The sequence below is a fragment of the Tachypleus tridentatus genome, chromosome 1 (assembly GCF_004210375.1).
Source record: "Tachypleus tridentatus isolate NWPU-2018 chromosome 1, ASM421037v1, whole genome shotgun sequence".
Taxonomy (NCBI): domain Eukaryota; kingdom Metazoa; phylum Arthropoda; class Merostomata; order Xiphosura; family Limulidae; genus Tachypleus; species Tachypleus tridentatus.
Window position 1 is genome coordinate 131,256,938 of NC_134825.1, and position 21,612 is coordinate 131,278,549.

Sequence of the window (21,612 nt, forward strand, 5' to 3'; positions counted from 1 at the left end):
CATAGCTATTCTTCAACATCAACTTTGTGTATCTAAGCATTGGTATCACATACTCCAGTTTTTCTTAAATGCCCTTGGTATTATCTAATTTGCAAATTTCTCCATCTTTCTCAATATGCCCTCTATCTCAGTACTATATAAATATATATAAGCACCTCACCTAGATAATGTAATCACTTTTCAAGACTTACACTGGCTCTTAGTGGGGAGGCAGGGTGGCAGAGTATCAATGGAGGGAAGTATTATTGGAAACACTGCTTGAATAATTAGCACCCATTTGTATACCTACCATTTATTTATAAATATGTTTATCAAAATGAATATATTATTATATATGCAAAAACTGAGCAAATCTTTGAAATTGTTAGCAGTAAAAGTTTGTTTTTCTATCTTTGTAGGTACTTCTATAAATTGGTTTATTAATGAATTAATCACTATTACCAAATAGTTACGTACTTACTTACACTATAAGTAGGTCATGGTCATTTCTTAAACTTCAGAAAAAAAAACATTACTTTTAACCATACCTTTTGTTTCTTTGTTTGATGTTTCTTCATAGTTTTCATAGTTGTTTCTTTCACTTTCTGAAAGTCAAAATTGGATCTGGTTAGTAAATTTAGATATAATTAAAACAAACCAATTTCAGAAATTGAGATAAAAAAATAAATATTCACTTTAATTATCAAAAATTATATATAAAATCACCCTGTCCATATCATCTTCCATTTCCTCATTCTGGGCATCATCATCTTCTGCTTCTTGAACTGCCATATTTGGACACCTGAAAATAATTTTTACAAATTTAATAAAAAAACACCCTGTCCATATCATTAAAGATCTTACCACTTGTTAAACTAACTTTTAAAGCAGTTTGGTGTTTGTTTTTTGTTTTTTTAATTGTTGATCCAAACATTTCATCTTATATATCCAATCAATTCCAAGTTGTTTATAATTAGAGTATGCACACTTTTACCCCCACTTGTAAATAAATTTTCAGAACCAAAAGAGCTTTAAATACTTTTGCTACACATTACTAATAAAATTAATATAAGAACTCCCAGATCTCTGGTTTGATGTTTAAGTGAAGTAAGCTTCACATCAGAATCTTATTTTCTTAACCTAAAGATGACCTAGGAAAGTTAAAACACTGTTCTCTCCTTATCAATAAAAAGTGTTAATGGTCATACCAGCCATTCTGAAATACAAAATCCTATTTTCACATCTACAGGACTATAAATAGCCAATACATCAAGAAGCCAAAATATACTGCTCAAACCACTAAGTTAATGTTACATTAACATTCCTGCCATGAAATTGGTTGAATTGACTCACTTCATAACCATTTTGTTCACATTACAGTTTCTATATTATAAGTGTGTATCTCCACAAAATCTAACAGAGTTTTAGCAAATAATATATTTTTTAAACAAAAAATAAGGTTTTTTTTAATGAAGTACTTTTACTAAAACATTTTTTCATGAATATTGCCTTTCATTTTTCACTAGTCCAAGTATGGGCTTTATCCAGCCACTGATGCAATGTCTCACAGGAAAAAAGAAAGAGAATTGAGAGTGGAAGAGAATCCCAATAAACATTCCATCGCTGAAGAGATCTCCTGTGGTCATGAGAGAGAGAGACCAATGATGTCATGGAAGACCCTATTCCCAAAAGCAGAAGAACCTCACAAGCAGTAAGTGACTAAGCCAAGAGGGTATGATGACCCAGAAGTTCCAATGAACTTAGCTGAAGCAGTACTCAACTAACAGTCACGTCATAAAAGACGCCCAAATGGACAAGATACTGAATGAGACTGCGAAAGAACTTCACCAATTTGACTAGCCATCCCCTCCAAACCATCTCAAAAGTAGCTGCCAAGTACAAGTATTAAATTCCTTTTCGTAATTAACCAGAAGAAGCCAGCCATCCATTTAAAGAATGAAACTGCAGTCCTTGAGATCATGTTATAAGATCGGCAACATCAATCCATGCCATCCAAAACCCTGGACAAAATGACCATGGTGAGCTTGGATAGTGATTTAAATTGGCTAAGAAAAGATAAATTGATTACACTGCACAACAAAGGTTTTGCTTCTTGAACACTGTTGGGTGTTCCTTATAGATTTTTGGCTACTGATCATGAAAATCACATCCAAATTTGCCCATCATGTACCATTTCATCGAAATCTTCAGTTCTGTCATGTTTTTTCTTATATTTGTGTCCAAAAATGTTCGTTTCTGTAAGAGACCTATGAACAATGTTTTTGCAGTCTGGGCATGACCAGGCATGAAATCAGGCCAGGTTGGAAGCGCTGTTCTGTGGAAGTGTGCAGCCCGGGTATGCCTGGGCAGGCCAAAGACAGCTTGACACTGTATCAGCAGGCTATAAAAGTGGCTTGCAAACACAGATGCTTCTCATTGGATTAATACAGACCTTATAGAGTGTACGTATTGTTTAAGAATATAACATTGCCTCAGTGGCACTGTAACAAGTAAGTTAGATGTAATAGACATTTTACAGGACGATTGATGTCGGTCAGTACGTCTCGTCAATATTGTAACAGCCGCGATACATTCTGCTATATTTGTGGCAAGTATACGCTTGTTCATCAGAGACGCTCAATGATTGCTCTTGTGAAAAAAGCATATCATCTGTGCTTTGGCTGTAAAATTGGTGATTGACCAGGAATGGGCACCTCAGATTTGTTGTGTGACATGTGCTGTCTGTCTGAGAGCTTGGCTCAGAGGCACTCAAAAGGCAAAGCCGTTTGCTGTCCCAATGATATGGCAAGAACAGAAAGACCATGTGATGGACTGTTACTTCTGTTTGACTAATGTGTCTGGTTTCTCTGCCAAAAACAAGAAGTCAATTGAATACCCTAATCTGCCTTCAGCAATGAGACCCGTGCCACATGACAACAGTCTTCCAATTCCGAAACTACCAGAGGAATGAACTTTAGACAAACCAGACGAAGAAACTGCAATGCAGGAAACTGGCAGTAACATTGATCCAGATTTTGAACCGTGCTCCTCAGGCAATCCACATCTCTTAACACAGTCAGAATTAAACAATCTGGTCAGAGATTTGAGTCTGTCAGAAGTAAAAGCTGAATTGCTAGGCTTGAGACTGCAAGAATGGTGTTTGCTGTCACCAGGTACGAAAATTTCTGTTTTTCAAAGCTGCTAAGATGATATAACCAAATTCTTTGCACAAGTTGACAGTTTCTGTTTCTGTTTCTGTGTTGACATCGAAGTATTGTTCTCTGCTTTAGGTTGTGACCACGACCCGCAAGAGTGGCGTCTCTATTGATTCATCAATGTTAAGCCTCAAAGCTGTTCTATCACACAATGACAATGTTCACCCTTCAATACCAGTTGACTATGCAGCACACATGAAAGAAACCTACGAGAACATGAAAATGTTGCTGAAGGACATCCAGTACAGCAAGTACAACTGAAATATCTGTGGAGATCTGAAAGTCATTGCTCTGTTACTGGGACTGCAGCTCGGCTATACAAAGTACTGTTGTTTCATCTGTGAATGGGAGAGTTGTGCAAAAGAGTCACATTACTCTAGACAGAGCTGGCCACTCTGTAAAAAGTTAGTTCCAGGACAGAAAAATGCGGTGCATAATCTGCTTGTCAACCTGGCAAAGATTTTTTTGCTTCCTCTTCACATAAAATTGGGACTTATGAAGAATTTCGTGAAAGCAATGAACTAAAAAGGCGAAGGTTTTCGTTATTTAAGACAGATGTTCAAGAATAACTGAGGCCAAGATCAAAGAGAGCATTTTTGTTGGCCCTCACATCAAACATGTTATGAGTGACAAGTGGTTCGAAGATCTGTTAATTGGGCCAGAAAAGATTGCCTGGAAAGCCTTCAAAAGATGTTGTTGACAATTTTCTTGGAAATTACAGAGCCCCACATTACATTCAGCTGGTGGACAAACTTCTCAAAGCATGCAAAACAATGAAGTGCAACATGTCACTCAAGATTCATTTGCTCCACTCACACCTGTACTTCTTCCCCGCAAATCTCGGTGCTTTCACTGACGAACACGGTGAAAGGTTTCACCAGGACATTGCTACAATGGAAAAACAATATCAGGGTAACTGGAATCTGCCAATGCTTGCTGACTACTGTTGGACACTGCAATGTGATGCACTGAACATTGAATAGAAATGAAAATCTGGAGCAAAACAATTTTAATTATGTTGAACTTAATAGCTTGTTAGAAACATAAACTCAATTAAATACGTTATTGCTGGTAAACAGTTAACTGTCTATTTCTCAGAGTTCCTACGTGATGAAGCAAAACCAAAACTATATTTGTGCATACCCACTAGGTAGCTGTCACAATCGGCAAAAACTTTTCAGGAAGCAAAACTTTTCAAAAAAATTGTTGTGCAGTGTTACTCGCTACCATACTTCAGTTATCTAATGAACAGCAAAAAGTTAGGAATAAAAATCTTTGGAAGTATGGGAAACAGGTTTGATTGCCTGCTGCAAGAGCAATTACCCAACCACTTCTGACTGATACTGATTGATCATGGGATTTGGAAAAGGACAGAGGAAACAGGAAAGGAGAGATCAGTGGTTCAATAATATAAGGGATTTTATGAAATACATGACATCTCAGAAATGGGGCTTATACACAATTCCTAAGAAACGTTAAGGGTAAATGGATCCAATCCTATACAACATAATGAACTATAAGGTCCAAACAACATAAACACCACATACTTAATGCCAGAGCCGAAGACAAAATGCTGACTAAAGTGTAGGAGAGAAGGACATAGGAATCTCCTTCAAACCCCACAGTATTTCTGTGGAGAGTTTCAGAAAAAGAGGTGTATTTAGGAAGGATACCTTAAAAGGTTGGTAAAGGTAAGAAATAAGTAAGGATACTGGGCATGTGTAGGACAGACATACAACTAGGAAACCACCCCCCAAATACCTAACAAGTAGCTTAACAACTGTTGATCTAAAAATGGATAGGCAGCACTGTGGTTGGGAAAAGAAAAATAATCAGAAGCCTCACAGGGCACAACTTGCTAATCCTCTCATATAACCATGAGGCCAATGGATCAGCAAGAACCTGAATATCAGGAAAAGGAGATTCCAGAAGGTATCTCCATTAAACCCCACAGGATTTCTGTGGAGTATCAAAAAGCAGGTCTATGTAAAAAGAATATCTTAAGGGGTTGGTAAGGATAAGTAATAAAAAATACTAGGTATACATTAGGCTTACATATGATTAGAAAGCCCCCCCAACTTGATTCCAATCACTGAGGAGCAAAAGGCTTGTGATATGCATAAAGAAAACAGTTACATTTGAAAGGCAGCACTGATCAAGAATAGTTTATCTTAAGAGAAGAGGGAAGTACCATAATGAATTTTGTTTTTCACCTCAGACTTCCACATATTCACCCCTCTTTAGCTGTATTCATTAAAAGTACCATATGTAAGATGTTCTGTAAAAAATAATTTGAACACTCAAAACTTTGATTTTAAAAACATTATAGTAATTTATTATTAGTAATTTAATTTTTTTTGCAGTAGTAATTTCTTTTTTTTTCAATTATTTTTTTCAGAGATAATGTAAAAAGTACAACTTTTTTATAACCATCTGTAAAGAATATTGTTTTTGACACCTCATGACAAAACAACTAACTATGCTACTGTTTCAGTTGACCTCAAGGTCCTGAACTTCAAATCTAACAATTACATCTTTTTTATGTATTTAAGTGAGATACAACTTTAATACTAAATCTGATGATTTTTTTATCACTGATGTTGTCCAACAACTTGTCTTTAGAAATGTATGAATTTAATAAAATTAGATCTACACCTGGAAAAAAAAATTTTCTGACTTTAACATTCATTATAATATGATTGCCTAAAATGTATGACAAATATGGAAGAAAAATTCATCAAAAGTTGGTACAATATACTATTTATATATGATAAAATATACTTTAATATCAATATTATTTTTAATTGTAAACATACACATGCTACATAGTTTAAACTTCTACAATCAAAACTAATACTGGTATGAAATCTGAGACAAAAGTAAGCTGAAATGTTATGGTGGAATAAAAAGGTAGAGAAAATATTTTTTTTGTTTTTTTTACAATTCTGATTATGAAGTGATTTTCATGTTAAGATTAAAAACATTTTTCTTCATCTCAAAAATCTCTTCTTTCATTTGCATAATCTTTAAAATCTCATAAATATATTCCAAACTTTCTTTTCAGTAAAACTTTATATTTTATCTGTCATTTTCTCTATCCTAATTCAATACGAAGTTGTTCAATTTCAGATACTGCGTCTTCTACAAGTTATTAATCTTTACACCTGCTTACGCTTAACTGTCATTATACTGCTATCTGGCTGGAAATGATTAAAAAAAACTATTCTTATTTGAGTTCTTAATACCCACATATCCTACCTTCTTTTTGAACAAGCTTGTTTACTACGACCACTTCCACCAAACTTCACCATGTCTTTACAAGCACTACATTTTCCACAGTCAGGCAGCTGACAAACCTGTAAATATTTAGATAAAAGTATTACAGTACCACAGGCATAAAAACGTTTATTAAACTTAAATGTATACAAGAACAAATAAAATACTTTAACAAACAATAATAAACATCTAAATAGTTACCATATTAACACATGAGCAACCAGAACCTTAAATTATAATTTAATGTCAATCTACCTAAAAAGTGTCAATATGCTGTTTCTAACAGTCTACCAAATTTAATAAATTACATTTTACTTTTGGCTTGTTAAGATATAACATAAAGTTTGTATGCTTTGAAACACACTCACCTCACAAACACCACATCTTTTACGTCGAACAGTAGGACCTTTATAATTATTACCTCTTTGTAGTTGCTCTTGAAAGAAGTGCTCAAACACAGCATGTACCAGGGGTGTTGTTGTAGCAAGTGAAAATGACGGCCTTTTTATCTTTATCTCTCGTTCAGCCCGTCTCAAAGCTTGTCTGTCCATAAATAATGCACTATATATTTCAGCTTTTGATCATAAAGATTTCTAAATGGAGCCATTTTAATTGAAAATCATTTAAAAAATTGTAAACTATAGTTTATCAGTGGAAGAGAAAAACAAAATTCTGGACCTATTTCAAATAAAAATATTTTTTTACTAATAAAAAATTTACATAAATTCAACATATTCTTTTATAAACGAGTCAGAGAAAGTTTTAATAATGAAAATATTGAGGAGAAAGTCTTAGAAGACGAATCTACCAAGGCATCATTAGATATTTTAAATGCCTCAGATAATTGTATGTAATAAGGAGAAGTGAGATACAGTAAAGTATAGGTTCAGAATTATATAAAAAAATGATGATGACTCAAAAGAAATATGTTAAGAAACATTCTGCCATATGTTTAGATTGTAATGAGCTGATGCCATCAAGGTCAATAAAAGGGTTATGCAAGCTGCAGACATTGCATTAATTAAATGGAACCAGGAAGAATCTCTGACAGCTTGAAGATGCTGCAAGTATGAGCTAAAGCTGTGGATGATTGATGATATTCAAGCTTAAAAATGCTTGAAAAAGAAGCAAGCTAGCACTTTGATCAAATATCGATAACAAGAATGTAAGTATAGATACAAGAAAAAGAGTCTGATGATTCACCATCTCTATTTATGACCAATGTATTAGCAGATTTGCAATCATAATAGAATTGACCAATTAAGTATTAGAACTATTTGCGAGTAGTTGTGCATATTATTTAGTAGATCAAGGGGATACTCAGGAAAATCCTAATAAAACCTTATATAACAGATGAAAAGTAAGCACCCTCTCCTGAGAAAGAAGTTGCCTTTAGACTTCACACAAGTTCCCTACATTACTTCAACATGTCCATCACCATAATGAGACAACCAACTGTTTCTCACCTGAATTCTTTGTAAGTATTCTAATGCCATTACTCCTAAGCATCAGTTATCCTATTAAGCGGTATAGAGTTAAATGAATATTTAGTAAAAGTATTAATTAAAGTGGAAAAGTTAACTTAACTGAGAAGATATATGTTGGATGTAACCATTAAATGTATGAATAATTTAATAAAAGAAGTATTCTTCAAATCTTAGTCTCAAATCTTCTTTGGTTTAATTGTAAAGCCTCAGTGCCTATATGCTCCCCTCACCCACTGAATCCTCACTTAAAATAAATAAATTGTGTAACAGGTAGTATTAGTCAAAGCTCCTGCCTAATGTTACACTACCAAAGCTATTATGTTCTCAACTCTCTCTGTTAACTAGACAGGCAGTTGCTCCCAATATCAACATCATTTATGAACAGGTTGTATTACAAAAATCTAAATATTTCATAATCAGATTAAATTTTTACAATTGCTATGTAAAAAATACAAATACAATGTTAATTCCATTTTGCAAGAATTTGTTAAAGTACTGCAACATTATAACACTTGATTTAGAATATGAATGTTTTGTATTTCTTTCATCAAGTTTGAAAATACACCAACAGGTTTACTTGTTTTATATCTGTAAACATCTTGAGAAACATGATAAAAGCACATAAGATTAATGGTTAAAAAACACAATGGTGACTATCTAGAAACAACTATTGTATTAAAACATATCCAATAAAAATTAAAATACAAAGCTATTTTGTAGCTTCTGAGCCAAATCAATAAAATGAATGCAAGGAAACAAATGTTTTAAGTTCATTCTTGCAAATAAAAGTATTAAAAAAAACACCATTAGCAACAATGCACTTGAATTAAGTGGTATACTCTGCATATTAATGCTGATTATTGAAGCTAGATTTAAAATAAATGTGCAGGTGTTAATTCATTAAAAACCTTAGCAAAATTAATCTTGTGTATTCTAAATAATGTTATAAAAATTAGCAGAACACATTTACTTTAATCCAGGACTGACAGACTAAAATCTCACTGGATATAAAATTACATAGGGCAGGTGAGATCCTGCCCTCAACCCTTTTATAGTTCACTCAATCAAATACCCTATTTCATAATTTAAAATCACACAATGAGTTCAGCTGTCTAGTGTATGTCCTTTAAAAATATGATCTGAGCACAAAGTATAATATTTTGATTGTACAAGATGAAGAGGCGTGCTTTAAAGAAATTCTTAAAAAGCTTGAAACTCGTGTAATATTCTTTTAGTGAACCTAACCAAAGGACAAACACACATATATATGAAAGCTACTGCTTTATTTTTTAGGAACTTCAAAATATTATAACTCAATTACTCACCATAAAAACATAACTGAGAACCCTTTAACAATAAATCACTTGATACAGACAATTATAAGTTATAATAAAACATTACCAAAGACAGAAGAAGCTATCTTTTACACTCCTACTTTAATCTAATTCATACATCAAATAAATCAACTTAAATATAAATATTTTAAGGTAAAAGTTTCACCTACCGCTTTCCAAGAGTAACACCAGCCAATTTAATCAGGGCTCTCATACAAGGTGAAGCTATTATAAGAAATTCATCATCTGCAGCAGCAGAATCATAACTCTGAATCTGATCTACTACAAACTGAGCATGTCTTAGGAGAGATTCTTCTGTGAATGATGTCAATCCTTGAGGTGGTACAGTGGTCTACGAAGAATAAACAATAAAAAAATGACAATCACACCTTAACATTTTCATGAAATGCTAAAATTATGTTAAATTTCTCTGGCAGAAAAACAAAAAATTGAATGTTATATCAGTTTTTGAAAATGCTAGAAACAACCAGTTGATACAAGCTTTGCTAAAAATTTCTTACTTTATAAACTGTTTAGAATAAAATACTCTGATTTTCATAGAAACATTCACAACCTTTGGGATTAGTTGTTTTTAATTAATCTGTAGAAAAACCAATTAAAAAAATACCTGTAGCAAAAACTTGAGTCTCACAAAATCAATTGAATTAAAATAAAAAATTACAATAATAAAATTAACTTAATGTTTTGCTTAATATATCAACAACTTTATGAAAATTAAATATTAAATTAGGTGGCTTTCAAGATGAAATCTAAGATAATAATGCTGTGAAAGAATGCTCAAGGAGTCAACAATATTTTCTGACTTATGTTAGTCAATTTGTCTACACTACAAATATGAAAATATATTTTTGTTGTATACCAAGACACTTAAAAAATATTTTACAATTTATAACTGAAAAGTTAAAAGTCATTTCAAACATTTCAACTTTTCCACATTGTTATTATAATTATATTATGTTTGTAACTGATAGCATGTTTATTGCCTGAGAGGTAATATTTTACAATTTAAAAAATACTTATAGAATAACCAGGACTTTTGATGTCTCAACAAAACAAGTTTAAACTTTGTAGGCGTCTTGACATATTTTCTCACTCACTCACTACTTCAGAAAATCATTAACAATCAGTTTGACTAATGCAAGCTTTCCTAAAGATTTACAGTTGTAAAAAAAAAAACAAGGAAATTCAAAATGATTAGAAATCAGCATTTCACTGCTGTTTCCTTTCTAATAATATGCTCTTTTGACTTTTCTGATAAACATTTAATGAATTTGTAAATAAAACACGCATCAAATTTATTGGATATGAAATGTTGTTTATAAATATTTTATTTAATGCCGAATGAAGTACAAAACTCTCAGTTGTCACACAAGCTAATCAATAACTAAGTAAAACTAAAAGAACTGTAATCAAAATATATCTCAGAAAAAATATTTAAATATTTTTAGTTATGAACTTATACACGTACTTTAAGATAAAAAAAAGTACAGTTTCAGACAGTACTTAAAAGAGGAAATATCCATAATATTTTAACTCTAATAGAAAATTAATAGTTATAAATTTACAAACTCTGATCAATTTAAAATGCTACACACTCAGAAATGTCTTGCAGCTAAGCTAAATTAATTGCAATAAAATATCTTAAGGTATAGATTTTGGCATTTAAGACATTAATCTAGTGTTATAACTAAAAGATAAAATTTAAAATACAGACAAAAACCTAGATTTTATTAATTTCAAACTAAGCTTTTACTCTAAACATTTTTAATAAAGACCTACATTTCAAATTTCTTTACTTTAATTTTACTGGTTATTCAAGTGTCTTAAAAATGACACTTTTATAGGTTCAAACTTAGGTTTGGATCTTCTTATTAGACTTTGAACTTCAAAATAATCCCTGCAAAGCTTTCAATAGTCATGAAACCTTTGATAATAAAACATGGAGAAAAACATTAAACTAATTCACACAAAATTCAAATAAAATTTCATAGTGAATATCAGTGAAAAAAAGTATTGAAAAGCTATGGAAATGGACAAAAATTAACTTTTGCCTGTAAACATATCTATTACAACAAAATGCAGTGTAGAAAAGGATGTTTTTTTTTACTGTTTTGTTCATTATTAAGCATAAAGATATACAATCAGCTATCTTTGTTCTGCCCACCACAGGTATCAAAACAATTTTTAACATTACAAACCTTTAGACTTGCAACTCAGTCTCTGAGTATTAGAAAAACAGTATTGGTTTAATGAACTAATCTACCTGAATTCTATTCAGCAAATCTTCATATGTTGCTTCAGGGTTATTAGCAAGAAATTCAGTAACTGCCTTACTAATATGAATCTTTTCTTTCATGGCATCCATAAACGGTTTGTAACTCTCGCTTGGTTCCATCAAAATGTAGTCAGCAAATGCTATAACACAAAAAGCACATTTTTTTCCAAGTTTTTGAACATATGCTATAAAAAAACCTAATGGTTATTTGAAAATAATCAAGAAAATTAAAATTATATATACTTACAACATACCTTACACAAAACAAACATCACAGTTAATAAAAACCATTTATTAAACTACTTTGCAACTTTTCCCACTGTTGAAGGCTATATACGATCAGTGAGTAACATGTTCAACATCACAAAAGTTACTAATTGAGTAATGAAAGATACTGTGTATACTTTATTTTTTAGTTACTCAGTTAGTTACATATTTATTAATCAAAGCTAAGTAAATTAAGGATATGTACAATTACTCTAAGGATATTACAACTGAAATATTCTACTTGAAGTTAGGCTTACAAGAGAAAATGGCCTGAACAAATGTCTATCAATAACTGAACTGAGCATTATATTTACCAAGTAATACTAAATAGTCCAGCCATCAACAGTACAAATTACAACAATATATATATAGACACACACAGTCATATGAAAAATTAGGACACCCTATGAAAGCCTGTGTATTTTTGTAACATTTTTCGATATATAGATATTTAATCTCAATTTTAACAATACTGAGAGATTATAGGAATATAACTAAACAATAAAAACTGAAGAAAAGACTTTAAGATATTCTGTAAACGTAATGCTACAAAAATGCATATTCGAACTGAGGAAAAAGTTAGGACACCATATCCCCTAATAGCTAGTGTTACTCCTTTGGCTAAAATAACTAAAGTGAGACGCTTCTTGTAGCCATCTACCAGTCTCTGACATCTGTCTGAAAAAAGTTTGCCCCACTCCTCAATGCAGAATTCTGTCAGCTGTGAGATGTTTGACTTGTACATGTACGTTTCAAGTCACTCCACAGCATCTCAATGGGATTAAGATCTGGGCTTTGACTCGGCCTTTCCAGGACTCCCCATTTCTTAGTTTTCAGCCAGTCCTTGGTGGATTTACTGGTATGTTTTGGGTCATCGTTCTGTTGCAGGGTCCAGTTCCACTTCGCTTTAATTTTCGTACAGATGGTCTCACATGATCCTCAAGCACCCTCTGATACACAGTAGAATCCATGGTGAATTCTATGATTGTGAGCTGTCCAGGTCCTGCTACAGCAAAGCAGCATCAAACCATGACACTTCCACCTCCATGCTTCACAGTTGGTATGAGGTTCTTTTCCTGGAATGCTGTATTTGGTTTATGCCAAACATGTCCTCTGTTCTGGTGTCCAAATAATTCAATTTGGACTCATCTGTCCAAAGAACATTATTCCAGAAGTCCTAGTCTTTGTCTACATTCTCTCTGGCAAACTTCAGTCTGGATTTGATGTTTCTCTTAGAGAGCAAAGGTTTCCTCCCTGCACACCTCCTATGCAAGTTAAACTTGTGCAGTTTCTTTTTGATTGTAGAGGCATGCACTTTCACATCAACAGTAGCCAGAGACTGCTGTAGGTCCCGTGATGACATTTTAGGGTTTTTGGAGACCTCCTTTTAGCATCTTGCGGTCTTGCTCTCAGGGTGCACTTACTTGGACAACCAGACCTGGGCATGTTGGCAGTTATTTTAAAAGCCCTCTGCTTGTTAACTATTTTCCAGGCAGTGGAATGGCTGATTTCAAATTCTTTTGAGATCTTTCTAAATCCCTTACCAGACTCATAAGCTGCTACAATTTCCTTTCTGAAAGCCTCAGACAGTTCTTTTGCTCTCATTTGGAATTTATTTACAATAAAGAAAACAGGACAAAAAGGCAAGACGTGAAATATAAACAAGCAAAAAAACATTAATATGTACAAATGGATTAAAAAAATGAAATACTAACAATATTAATTACAGATAAAAAAAAACATGAAATACATGCAAACATGAATATGTACAAATGGGGAAAAAAACATGAAATATTTACTAACATGAATATTTACAAATGAGAAGAAAAAAACACACACATAAGAAGCGAGAGTGGAGGCAGGGAGGCTCAGAAGCCGACCTCCACCCGATCCCTGACCAATGCATAAAGGGGCAAGACATCCAGCTGACAGAGATGGTAAAATGTCCTGGAACCTAGGCGCTGATAGTCCACCTCAAGGAGGAGTAACAGCCAATATCTGGCTCTACCCAGTATCAAAAAGTACGACATACGTCATGCACGAACCCCCCAGCATCTGGAGACCATGCACCGAGACGGAGTGGTACAGATGAGAGAGCTGGCACTTGATAACCAACACGTAAAGTGTTGGGGACAACGGGCTGCCCTGACGAACCCGTTGTAAGATGGAAAAGGAGGACGTCAGATACCCGTTAACCAAGAGCCTGCTCAAAGCTGTCGTGTACAAGACCTTCATGTAGTGAACAAAAACTGGAGGGAGGCTACACCTCTCCAGAACGAACCACAGAAATCCATGGTGGACTCGATCAAAAGCTTTGCTCTGATCGAGGGACACAAAGGCAACAGGGATATCCCAATCCGTGATGTAATGGAACAGGTCCCTGAGAAGCACCAGATTTTGTTGGATACTTCTGCCCCACACGCCACAAGTCTGAGTGCAGCAGTCCAAGGAAGGCATGACTGCACACGAACGGGCACACAGGACCTTAGAAATGACCTTTGCATCCACATTCAGGAGAGAAATGGGGTGCCATGAGGAAAGATCTTCAGACTGGCTGGGATCCTTACAGATAAGTGTAATTAGCCCATCCAGCATTTCCAGTGGCAGAGAACCCGCAGCCAGGCAGCTGTTAAAAAGCCGGACAAAGGAGGGTCTGACAACATGCCACACGTGGCTGTAAAATTCCACTGGCAGCCCATCTGGCCCAGGATACTTACCAAGCGGCATGGACCAAATGGCCGACCAACACTCACCCAAGAAGACTGGTTTCACCAGCTGTTCGTGAAAGAAAGGGTCGAGGGAGGGCAAAAAGGAAGTAAGGTCAACCCACAACCCCTCGTCCACGGGCGAAGCTGAAAACAAATGGCGATAGTAGACGAGGCCCGCGTCCAGAATGTCGGAGATGTCAGATAACGAATAACCATTCTCCAACACCAGACTGGAGATGTGTCTGGTGTGACCATGAACCTGTCTAAGCCTGAGAAGAAGGCCCCCCGCTCCTCAGACTGGACAGGCGCACATACATTGACAAGCCGAATCTTACGACCCCAGCAACAACATCAATGTACACCACCTACCCCTCAGCATCACTATGTGATGCCAGGATGGTCCCACTAAAATGCGGGTGGAAGAGGATCCCAACCCCACGCGAACGTGTAGTGCCAAACGACCAGAAGGCACAGACAGGGTAATGGGATGAGAAAGAAAAATAGTCCCTCCGAGAAGCAAGATGGGTCTCCTGCAAAAAGATGGCATCAACCGCAAAGCAGTTGAATAGGGAGAACGCGTAGAATTGCTTAGCAATGCTATGCATCCCACAGATGTTAAGAGTAATGCAAGATAAAACCATCAGCCAAACAGTCCCCACGCCACAGACAGAAGGGACCACTTCACACTTGACAACCTGAACACGGAGAACGACACAAAAGGCTCAACGAAAGGTGTGGTGCTCACTCTCACTTCAACAGTCAGGAGCACACCAAACTGAATGTGTGAGGTTTAAATAGGGTAAGCCTCATTCGCAATGCTGAGTAACGATCTTCTAATCACGTGCACCTGGTGTGATACACCTGTGTTTGAGTTGAGCCATTTTAAGTGGGTATAAATGTGGGAGTGTCCTAACTTTTTCCTCAGTTAGAATATGCATTTTTGTAGAATTACATTTTACAGAAGATCTTGAAAAGTTTTTTCTTCAGTTTTAATTGTTTAGCTATATTACTTCAATCTCTCAGTATTGTTACAATTGAGATTAAATAACCATTTATCCAAAATTGTTACAAAAATACAGAGGCTTTCATAGGGTGTCCTAATTTTTTCACATGACTGTACATATATATATATATATATATACATATTTTAGCTTCTTCCTTTTATATAGTAATTATTATAACATATGAATTACTTCAAACAGCACAGGCTTATGCGTGATTTCTTTAAAATTCTAACTATATTTCATGTGAAATACATTTAAAGAAATATTCTTTTTTGTTTTTATTTACATATGAGAAAATGTTTCAATGTTCTCCAACAGAAATGAGAGTGAACGACTAAAATTACCTCAATAAAGATATTTTTCTCTCTATTATTATAAATACTGCAAAAGTGTAATGAAACAAACTTACCAATTGAGGAAAATGTGTACTCCAACAATAAAATTACAAAAACAAGATCAAATATTTAAGTTTATTACCTTTGACTTTATATAAAGCACATAACAAAACTTTATCACAGACTTGTTTTAAATTATTACAAACCATATATTGTAGTACAACAGCTATAAAATAATCAAAAGCTATGAAATTTGGAGAAATTCCTAACAGAGAATATGTTATTCTTCAATGCAATTTGTAGTTTATAGAGAAAAATCACATAACCTGTTGAATATTAAAGATGAACTGGTGGCAATTCAATACGATTATTATAACAGTTATAAAAAATATGAAATAAGCCACAGGAACAACTTATTTACAAATAAGACATTATTTTACCTGTAGAAAATCCAATCAATGCTTTCTCTCCTCCATCAAATCCTGCAGTCCACCACTCATTAATTGGGCCCATGTTTCGAGTTGGAATTCCTCCTAGGGGGTAAAATAATTTTAGTTTTAAATAAACTTAATTGTTTTATAAATTATTTAAAAAAAACACACAAGAATTCATAAAAAAATTCCACATTAATCTTACTCATTTACACAATAGCTGTTTGATGTGTTTTTTTTCTGCAACTCATATGTTAACTCTTTCAACATAGACTCGGTCTATTTCACCAACCACATGACCTCTTTATACTTGTTTAAAGTATTTATAGATTTAATACTTCTAACATTCAATATAGTGCATATATCTTCACAAAATTTGGCAGTCTTTCAAAATACACTGTAAGACTTTCATATACAAAAACATTATATTTTAAGCACAGTATTTTAAATAAATGTAAAACAAAGATTTGTCCATTAATATATTGAGTATTTGTTTTGAATAGCCTGTGTGCAAAGTAATTTCCATGTTAAAATTAAAAATATTTTTCCTCATCTCAAAATCTCAGATTTTCTTCAGGAAATCCCTAAAACTTCCTAAATACATTTCAAACGTTTTTTTAACAGTAAAATTTTATATTTTATCTGCTATTTTCTCTACCCTAACTCTATAAAACATTAATTTGACTGACCTCATAAACATAAAAAAAATCTACATAAATCTAAATTACTTTTTTCTTTCTATAATGACTCCAAATTGTAACATGAAACTACACCCATTTATTCAAAGTAGTTTTAAACTTCTAACAGTATGCATGTATTTATAATTAAACTGTTTTATTGCACTTTTGATTGCTCTTTGAACTGTGTAACAGCTATCCATGCCAATAATAAGTTGGAAATCACTCAGGGAACATGCAGCTCATCTTATGCAATTGAAGTATATTATGAAATTTATATGCAAAAACGGCTCGTTTGGGCTGAGAAAACACTTTACACACTTTGTTTTACACAAATAATTTGAGAAAGACAACAGAAATTGTATTGTGTAATATTCATTTTTTAAGAAATCACATGTGAATTAAGTGTTATTTGTGTGATATATTTTGCAACAACTAAAGCTGAAAGCAAAGTTACTCATCACACTATGACAATAACAATGTGCCATCATGTACCATACTTGTTGTACTGAAAAGATTGACCAGGCAAAAGAACACACAAAGTGATTCTGAACAGAAAAATCAATATACAATCCAAAATCCTCAGAGACCTTTCTAACAATATGTAATTTGTAACATTTGATCAAGAAACTTCCAAAAGTTCTGAACAGACAAATGCAAATATATTATTTATACAGATAATATCATTAAAAACTCTCAAACTCCAAACTGATCACAACATATATATGTTTTTTTAGATTGTATGGATATGCAAGTAGTAGGTAAGGTGTAATAAAGATTATTAAACCCAATATGCTTCCACAAAAATGGAAAAAGTTTAAAAATAATTCAACACTAGGGGTGTACAGAAAAATATGGCATGTTTACACATTTACTAGAATTTCTAAACAAAAGAACCACTGTACAAAATTTTTAAATTAATGATCATAACTTGGAACTAGACAATTGGAGACTTACAAGCATTGACTAGTAAGACACATTAAGTTCTTTTGTTTTTGTAATCATTTTGTTACATGAAACAATATTGTATGTTACTAATTTCTCCTTAGTTTAAACTTGACAGACATTTAAAGTCAAATTCAATTCAATTACTAACAACTTAGTTCTATAAAACTGAAGAAATCTCCTTTATACATAATGTTCCATTCTCCTGAACTGACAATTCAATAAAAAATATACAAATATTGAAATATCTGAGGATGTGCTTTAGTGCAGGAAACCTGAAAGTTAGCACCCTCAGAGATAGAGGACGAAAAGATACAAACACAGAAAAACTTTTCAAAAAAAAAAAAGGAAATAAATGTAGGGATGGCTAATATCAAACATTCAAAAACAATCCAAACAAGAGAATAGGGATAACAGTTGCATCAGCAATACATAATAGAACAGGCACAAAGTGTAGTAGAATGTCAACAGATAAAAACAGGACAGCACAAACACAACTATGACTAAATAATTAGGTATATTGCTGGAAGTTACTTCTTGCCCATGCTATTGTGTACAGCTGATGCCAATGGCATCCCTACGATCTTGTTTGCATTCTTTTTGAAGGATTGATAAAAGCCATCCCTACATTTACTTCCTTTTTGCTTGAAAAGTGTTTTTTTTCTCTACTTGTTTGCTTGTTGTTGTTTTTGTATGTAGTGTTTCAATAAATATAGGAAGGTTGTATTTATGACCAAGTTCTTAACACAATTAGATTACAATGTAAAATTTACTATTTATCTATTATTGAGTAGTAATTCCTGTGCAACCCTGTACTAAAGTTTTTTAAAGCAACAACACATTTCTATAAGAAAGCTAACTTCAAGGGGTAATGATAGCCTCACTTGCACATGAATCATGTTTTTCTTAAAATTACTATTAGTTATTAACAATCCTTATAAAAGCAGATATTCCATTTGAAACTGTATAAATTAAACTGGCTGGCACTATTGTTTTAGTTTTTGAGTTATTATGTTATGAAAAAGAAGCAGAAGTTCAAATTTTATACTATGATATGTATGAACATTCAAGGATACTGTAATAAACAAAATACTGTATAGTATCATAAAGTCCTAGTGACCTACTGCTATTTAAAATACCATTCTGATAAACAATCCAAGCCATCATTTACATAGGCAGTCCTACTGCCTGTCTGATTACATAAACAAGTCTTCTAATCATAAAGCTGACCCGTTATTCGATAAACTGAATTTAGTACATTTTCTGTGTTCTTAAATTATAATAATTGTTTAGTGGTTTAAAGGTTATTAAGACTTGCCATCAATTTCATGTATGATACAAAAGAAGTACTTCAACTTTATAATATATATTATAAATTGATTAAATTAATGATACCAAAGACATCTTTTTGATGAATACTGTTTAGCAACAATAATATTAAACAAAAATTAACAAACATTCTCAGTTACTGAAATTTTATAAATGTATGATGCAAAGAGTTTAAAATTGAATAACTGAATAATAAAACAACTGAGTATACATGTAGCATACAAAAACAAAATATAAGTATCAAATAGTGCATTAGAAATAAAAGTTTTAAAGTTACTTACAATAGGATAGAGTATAACCAACCTTACTTAGTGGTACATAAAAATATAAGCAATTGTAAGAAATTTAATAAAGACCACTATTCCTTGTTTAAAATATGTCTACTATTAAGATTTTCTTTTATTTGTATCACAAAGTAAGAACATCCTTTCTTACAGTTTATATCAAATGATAGTACAGTATTTAAGGCTAACATCTGATTTTTCATTAAATGGGAAAGAATATCTCAAATAGCTAAATTAGTTTTACTAATAAAAAAAAAGGATTTTGAGGGAAAATTCATTAACTTTCAAGGTAATGAAGAGTCAAATAGTTTAATACTATGTAATTCACAAGTTTTCAACTGTCAATAATTTGCATTTAAAAAAAGTTAAAGAGAAGCAAGTTAGTCAATAGCACCCACTGCCACAATCTTTGTGCTACTCTAATGAAACAGTGGAATTTGACCATCACTTTTATAACACCCATAGAGCCCCAAACTGCAAAGTACACTTTTCTAAAAAAATGGTAAAAGTATAATATCATCCAGTCTTACATTCATTCTATCAATTTCAAATTTGAACCTCAAAGCTTACCCTGTGAACTAGGATCTTCTTCATAGATTGGTTTTACAAAACCACTGAAGTACAGTTCTTTGTTCTTCTCTATAAGTCCAGAGTCAAAAGGGCACAAGTGTATGTTACGATCATACACACTGAAACCACAAGAACCATTATGTCAGAAAAAAAAACAGATACACATTAAGTCAGTCAACTTGCAGTATGTAAGGGTAAGCTCTGCTATTTCAGTATAATAAATGTGTGTGTGTGTGTTAGATTTTTATGAGACAAACTGCATGCTTTCACAACGATGACAAAACAAAAAAACTGTATTGATATAGTTTCTCTCATTATTAATAATTAACTATATATATATATATATATATATATATATATATAAACACATGCAGATATACATTTAGATACTGTATCTCAGAACAGCTGGTATGGGTATTAATGCTTTTATTGATAAAGAGAGAACAACATTTCGACCTCCCTAGGTCATCTTCAGGTTAAAAAAGATACTGTACATAAAAAGTAAATATTCAAATTATTTCAAAACTTTTATTCACATTGTATACAAAATCATAAATTAACATAATAAAAAAATACAAAGAACCATAAATTAATATGGCAAAAGGACTTACAAAATGAGAAGAACTGAAAATAATTAAACAAGAGTTCCATAAAATTTAAAAACATTACGTTGAATTAAAAATAATATCATAGAAAGCTTTAGCTTTTAATTGAAACCACATTAGGCATCTTTAATTGAAACATACAAAAAGAAACCTGATGTTAAATAAAGACTCAATAAAAAAAATAGGATAATTTTATTAAAAACACAATTCATAATGGATCAAATTTAGATGTTGAGGCCTTAAAGTTTTACTGTATACAGTTTGTAATCAAGGTTTATGTAAAAGTAAACAAGACATGATTGTGTTCTTAAACCTAAGAGGTATCAAGAAAACATACACGTGTTGAACACCCAGTTGTGAGTCAATGTGACATATTTTGTGAGTTCATTCCCAAGTAAAGCTTCCTGGCACTTTCTCTTCATTAATTTTGAACAGAGACTTGAACTTTCTGTAATATCTGGAATCTGAACTGCTCACCAATATGGCTGCATTTATACTATTACAAAGCTATGAGAATGTTACACCCATACCCCAATCCAGCTTCCCACACAAAATATAGCAATGACTGCACATATTACACCATACAAGACCTGGTTTCTCAACTCTCTAAAGCTCCTTTTAAAAGTTCTGTAAATATAGATGGCTGTGTAAGGCTCACTGAAACTCTTATCACTGTCAAATGGCTAAGTGTGATAACCACCTAAATGTGAACACTTCTATTGTTTCGTACATGAGAAACGCAGTCTAGCCAATCCTCTAAACTTGTATAGCATGTACAAATTGCAGAATACAACTGAAAAGTATGTTCTTTTAGGAGTAAAGTGTGCTGTTTGTTTTCAGATTAAGAAATTGGGAAATTTATCAGAATAT

General features: G+C 32.8%; 1 protein-coding gene across 1 annotated transcript in view; it reads right to left on the reverse strand.

The window, feature by feature from the left end:
• The window catches only part of LOC143223923 (DNA (cytosine-5)-methyltransferase 1-like), a 128,160-nt gene that overhangs the window by 86,662 nt on the left and 19,886 nt on the right, over positions 1 to 21,612 (reverse strand). Inside the window, 8 exon segments of the mRNA XM_076452400.1 lie at positions 528 to 584; positions 706 to 781; positions 6,453 to 6,550; positions 6,839 to 7,013; positions 9,462 to 9,643; positions 11,576 to 11,727; positions 16,342 to 16,434; positions 20,138 to 20,256. Of these exon segments, the coding sequence (XP_076308515.1) occupies positions 528 to 584; positions 706 to 781; positions 6,453 to 6,550; positions 6,839 to 7,013; positions 9,462 to 9,643; positions 11,576 to 11,727; positions 16,342 to 16,434; positions 20,138 to 20,256 (952 nt within the window).